At 41.7% G+C, this 6,020-nt stretch overlaps 1 protein-coding gene across 1 annotated transcript; it reads left to right on the plus strand.

Annotated features, from left to right (window-relative positions):
• Window positions 1-910: 910 nt before the first annotated feature.
• On the plus strand, window positions 911-3,751 carry LOC103149027 (forkhead box protein G1-like). Its single transcript, XM_016679626.1, has one exon. The coding sequence runs from the start codon at window positions 1,754-1,756 to the stop codon at window positions 2,987-2,989; it is 1,236 nt and encodes a 411-aa protein (XP_016535112.1). The 5' UTR covers window positions 911-1,753; the 3' UTR covers window positions 2,990-3,751.
• The last annotated feature ends 2,269 nt before the right edge of the window (window positions 3,752-6,020 follow it).

Raw genomic sequence — 6,020 nt, forward strand, 5'->3', positions numbered from 1 at the left:
TAAAAAACAGTTTATATAAAACTTAAAATGTTTATAAAAACTATTATTTAACTACAAATTACTCTTTATGAAAGGAGAAAATACTTTGAACAATATCTGCATTTGTTGGAGAAGTTTAAAAGAAATTACAGTTTTTTTATTTTATTTAATATGAAAGAAAAATTAAAAAGTTGAACATATTTCACATATATTGACTGTAAATTAAAAAAAGCTTTGAACGGAGCAGGAATCATTTCAACGAAGTCCGTCACAGATTATCGTCCCACTGCAAACAAACAGGACAGAAAACAAAACGATCCAAACAAACGAGACAAATAAGCAACTTAAATTCCTAAATATATTCCATAATAATAACTGCTATTATTAATCACACTATTAGTCACTAAACTGATGGAAAAATCATCATTTGGACTTCAGGAAGAACAAAACACACAAACTGATATAAACCTAAAACAGTAAAAAAATAAATTTAAGTTTAAAATTACAGCATGAACCAAATAATAGCCTATTTATTTACTAATAATAATAAAATAAAATTAACAATAACACCTAAATAAACAAGTAAAATGAAAAACAAAATCAGAAAAAATAGAATAAAAAATAAATAAATGAAAAGGAATTACTTAAATGTACAAATTACATAATTAAATAAAATAAACAAGGAAAATAAAAAAAAATTAAAATACATATAATTCCAGTCATTCAAAATCAAATTTAAATATTTTGGATGAAGATGAAACATTTTTAGATTCAAAAATTAAAAACGGAAAGAAAAACTAAAGAAATAGAAAAGAGAATACTAAGATTAAGAAACAAAAAGAATAATAATATTACTACAACTAGTAATAATAATACCTGATTAATAATAATAATAATAATAATAATAATAACAAACAAAAGGTCTGTTTACCTGTCAGTTCCTCGCTCTGTTCGACAGGTGGCGCTCTGGTTACAGCATCAAACCCGCCGCCTCCAGTCTGCGCGCGCACACCTCTGTGCGTGGGCGCGAGCTCGCCGCCGGCTCGGTGATTGCTACGAGCGCAGCGCGGCGGCGCGCTCAGCTGTTCGCCCCTCCCCCCTCCTCTTCCTGTCCGTAAAACGCGCACGCGGGCGCACAGTGAGCGCGCGCGCTCCGTGTTTGCCCACATGAGCCCAAACTGTTTTTGTCGCTGAGAAAACAAAGTCTGATCGCGCCGCCCGCCTGCGCGCAGCCCAAACACGCACCGAGGCGCGCTTTTACGCACAGCCTCAGATCTGGATTTTACGCACACGGAGCGCGGAGCAGCTACACCTGTGCGTAAACAGCGCCGCGGGGGGCGGGGTGAGGGGACAGATCAGAGGGCGCAGGTTGATGATCAGAGCCTGGAGCCGCTGCGGGAGTCGGTGGAGGTCTGCGGTGTGAGCGCGGGGCAGGAAGGAGCAGAAAGAGGATTTTTGGAGAAGCTCCTCCTCTCCGTGATGTCGAAACCTCCTTAATTACTAATTTCTCCACATCGAAGCCACGCTCTTTCCCTCCCCCTCTTTTTCTTTCTCTTTTCTCTCTCTCCACTCCTCCATCCATGCATCTCTCATCCTGACCCTCCTTTCTCTCTCCTCTCCTCTCTGTCTCTCTCTGGTTTCCAGGATAACGGAGGTGGACCAGCCTGGAGGAGCCGCTTTTTTATTATAATTATTATTTATTCCCGCTTTTTGTTTGGGCTTTTTTGTTTGTTTGTTTGTTTGTTTGTTTGTGCTTTCTTTCCTGCCACCGGGCATGGAGGACGTAAAAACCCCGCCGACCGTCCACCGGTCCTCCTCCTTCAGCATCAAGAGCCTCCTGCTGCCCTCGAAGTGCGAGCGCCCGGACCCGGTGGCCGCCGCGATGGTCGGCATCCCCGGAACTCTGTCTCCATCACCGGGCTCCGACTCAGACAAGTCGCTGGGCCCCCCGGAGCTGGACTCCGCCGCCGCGGGTCTGGAGCAGGGGAAGCCGGGCAGGGAGGAGCAGGGGGAGCATCAGGAGGAGGAGGACGGAGGAGGAGGAGGCGGAGGAGGGGAGGACTCCAAGCCGACGCCGACACCGGAGCAGAACTCCACCGGGAGCAACAACAGCGCGAAAAACGGGAAGTACGACAAGCCTCCGTTCAGCTACAACGCGCTGATCATGATGGCCATCCGGCAGAGCCCCGAGAAGCGGCTGACGCTCAACGGCATCTACGAGTTCATCATGAAGAACTTCCCCTACTACCGGGAGCACAAGCAGGGCTGGCAGAACTCCATCCGGCACAACCTCAGCCTCAATAAGTGCTTCGTCAAGGTGCCCCGGCACTACGACGACCCGGGCAAGGGTAACTACTGGATGCTGGACCCAAGCAGCGACGACGTCTTCATCGGCGGGACGACCGGGAAGCTCCGCCGGCGCTCCGCCACCTCTCGCGGGAAGCTGGCCATGAAGCGCGGGCTGCGCTTCGCTCCGCTCGGCTTGGAGCGGCCGAACAACCCGCTGTACTGGCAGATCTCCCCGTTCCTCTCCCTGCACCACCACCACCACCACCACCCGCACTACAACGGATCCTCGCCCGGCTTTCTGAACCAGGCGGCGGGTTACGGGTCGCTCCTGCCCGCCGTGGAGCAGCTGAGTAACGGGGACCTGGGGCGCTCCATGGCGCTGGGCTTGACGAACACTTACGGGATGAGCACGTCGCCGGTGGGGCTGCTGTCCGGACAGACCGCCGGGTACTTTGTCTCAGGGAGCCAACACGCCGCGGCGGCGCCGGGGCCGCCGGGAGGAGGGCCCCCGCCGCAACCGCCACCCCCGCCGCCGCCGCAGCATCTCCCGCAGGGCGCCGCAGGCTTCGGCGGCCTGGGCTCCAGCGGCTCCCCGCAGTCGCTGCTGTCGGACTCCCTCAGAAACAGCTCCTTACCGGCCTTCTCCCCCGGCGTGTCGGCGGGGTTCTCCGGGGTGCTGTCCCACCAGAAGAGGGTGACCCCCAACGCCTTCCTGAACTGACCCCCCCCTCCTCACCCCTTCGGACTCTCAGCGGAACAAAAGACGTCTGTAAAGGGCAGAAAATACGCGGTAAATATCAGACAATGAGCAGATTTATAGAAATATATTAATGAAACTTTTTGGCCATATTCTGGTTTATTTCGATTATTTTCCAGAGGGAAAAAAGGGACAAACTTTTGTTACCCGCGGGTGTAAAACTGTAAACTAGACTTGCCAAAGGTAACAAACACTAGAAGAATATTTCAAACTATTTATATCTTGTACAAAGATTTTCAGTACTTTTCTTTGAGTCGTTTATTATTTATGTTTTGTATTTATTGTACAATGTATTTAAATTTTATTCTGTGTATTTACTCATCAGTATTAATGAAAACGGGTGGGGGCTGGGATTATTATTATTTATGAATTTTGGAGACAATCAGAACTTTTTCTGTTTATTTGAGTGGAAAAGGCGTTTGAATAAGTTAATAATTAATATAAGCCTTAAAGTTGTGAAAACAATCAGGGGTTTTAGAGGAAAAATAAGCCTAAAAATCATATCTGCACTCAGGTTTGACCCCAGACCGGCCTAAGGACGATCAGAACAGGAGAGTTTCCTTCCAGAATGAAAATATCCAAACTAAAAGTTTTTATTTCTGTGAAACAGAACAACAACAACAACAACAACAATAATAATGATAAATAATCTCTGCTGCTGCTTAAAATCCGAATATTTGACCCGGATATCATAGTTTTGGAACCGAACTCTTCATTTTAAAGTATGCAAAGCAAATCCACGTGTTTTAGAGACTTATAGAGTTTGGTGTGTGTGTAAGTGTGTGTGAAGGCCTGTAGGAGCCCAACCCCCTCTCTGCGCATGTGCGTAAAAAGGCCCGCAGCTCGTAGTATTTGGTGCGCAGCGGCTCCCCCCTGATGGCGCTCCTCCAACCCGCTGCGCTCAAGCAGTTTCCCGCTGAACGAGTCGCGCTGACCGCGGAGGCCTCGCATCGATCCAGCGGCTCCAATTAACCAATTATTAGAAAATTAGAATAAATTCAAACCTCACACACAAACCGGTTCCGTTAAAACTCGTTTTTACTCATTTTAAAGCTTTTTGCGCAAAGAACAATCAGAATAAATCCTGACAATCAGCCGAACCTTTTTGGGTTTCATTCCGCTGCAAACTGAAAATATGCAACTTTTTCTGATGTTTTTATAATTTTTCTGACTCTCAGATGCAGAACTTTATTTACAAACGCAAACTTTTCTGAGAAGAAAACTTTGCCCGACGTGTTTCATATAAATAAAAAATAAATTCCAGACTTTCTAAATTATTTGAAATGTTTTATTACAAATTAATTATGTAGCTCATTTAAGGCCCTCAATATTCTTACAAAACTAAAAATGATTTTGAAATGTCAAAAAATTGGAAATTAGATTTTTTTTTTCTTCCTGAAACTGATTTTAAATTATTAAAAAAATAATAAATTAATTTTAAATTTTTTTAGAAAGATAGAAATTCTCAACAAAATTATAAATCAGGTTTTATTTTGAGATTGTTTTAAACCCACTTAAGAAAAAAAACCCTGCAACATTCGTTTAAAGAAAATGCAGGATTTTTTTTCTATGAGGCAAAATATTAATATTCTCATTGGTTTTGCTGCAAAGGAAAAATAAAGGAAATGTCTAATTTTCTATGCAAATGTCCCAATAATCAGCATTGATCAGTTTGTTTATTGATCCACTGATCTCAGGTCAGTTAAAAGCTGCAAAAATGTAGAAATTTCACCAAAATGTTCATTTAAAGTTTCAGAAGCTTCTGGTTATTTTAATCACAGGAAGATGAAAATGTTTCTGTTTGTTTAAAGGACATTAAATGAATGCAGGAGGATTTCCGTCCCTGCAGGAGTTTTAGCCGCCATGTTGAACATTCGGCCTGCTCCTGAAGCAGTTCTGGTTTTGGTTCTGGTTTCTGTCGGTTCTGGAGAGTTGCTGGTCAGATTCCTGCCTCAGACCGAAGCCTCACGTCTCCAGATCCTCCCTGCTGGGAACTAAAAGCACAAACCGTCCAGCAGGTTTGACTGAGGATCCTGGACACATTTTCTCTTCGTGTCACTTTGTTTTCTCATATTTTGGGTTTGTAAAAGAAAAATGTTTTGCAGATTTATTTGTTTTTATTTTACTTTCTTTCATTTTTTTTGCACTTTTGTAGTTAGCGTTCACCTGTATGAAGTCTGTACCGTCTGTTTCGTTGCCGTTTGTCTGTCTGTTTTTTCCAGAGAAACTAAAAACTGATTAAAAAGAATAAAATAACCTGACGGCGATCAGACTGTCATTTCAGCCAATAGTCTTTACTTCCAACAAAAACTGATTTAGATTTTTAACTGTTTCCATATAAAGATGCTCCTTCGTTTTATTTTACCTTTTAAATACATGCAGTTTATAACTGTTTTCCTTCCACAAAACTTTAATCATATTTAGTTTTATTTAACTGCCAAGAAACGACCAATAATATTTATATTTATATATAAACTTGAATAAAATCAAGGATTTTATTTTTTCATGTAAATGTTTTCATCATTCCTCATCAAATTGATTAACTTTATTAATAAATATGTTATATATTGAAATTTCCCCTCAGGGACAAATAAAGTTATTTGAATTACATTGAATTTATATTTTTAAAATAAATATTTTTTATGTAAATATTTTAGGAGGAGATGAATAACCACCACTAAAGAATAAAAATAAAATCCTGAGTTACTTTTTCTGTTTTTCCAACACTGAACATGTTTTTATTTGGTCTTTTCTTTGTTTTTATTGTCTTAATGTTTTTTTAACAACTCCAGTGTTTTTATACTATTATTATTATTATTATTATTATTATTATTATTATTACAGCCTCTTTAATGTAACACGTTTAGATTTTTTCCTGTTTCAGGCAAATGTTTGTGCTTTAAAAAGAATGTTTGACCTTTAAGAAATCTGGAAATAATGAATATTTAAAATGTTTTGTTGAATAATTCTTGCAGCATGGAGCTCATTCTCAGTT

The sequence above is a fragment of the Poecilia formosa genome, unplaced genomic scaffold (assembly GCF_000485575.1).
Source record: "Poecilia formosa unplaced genomic scaffold, Poecilia_formosa-5.1.2 Scaffold216, whole genome shotgun sequence".
Lineage (NCBI taxonomy): Eukaryota > Metazoa > Chordata > Actinopteri > Cyprinodontiformes > Poeciliidae > Poecilia > Poecilia formosa.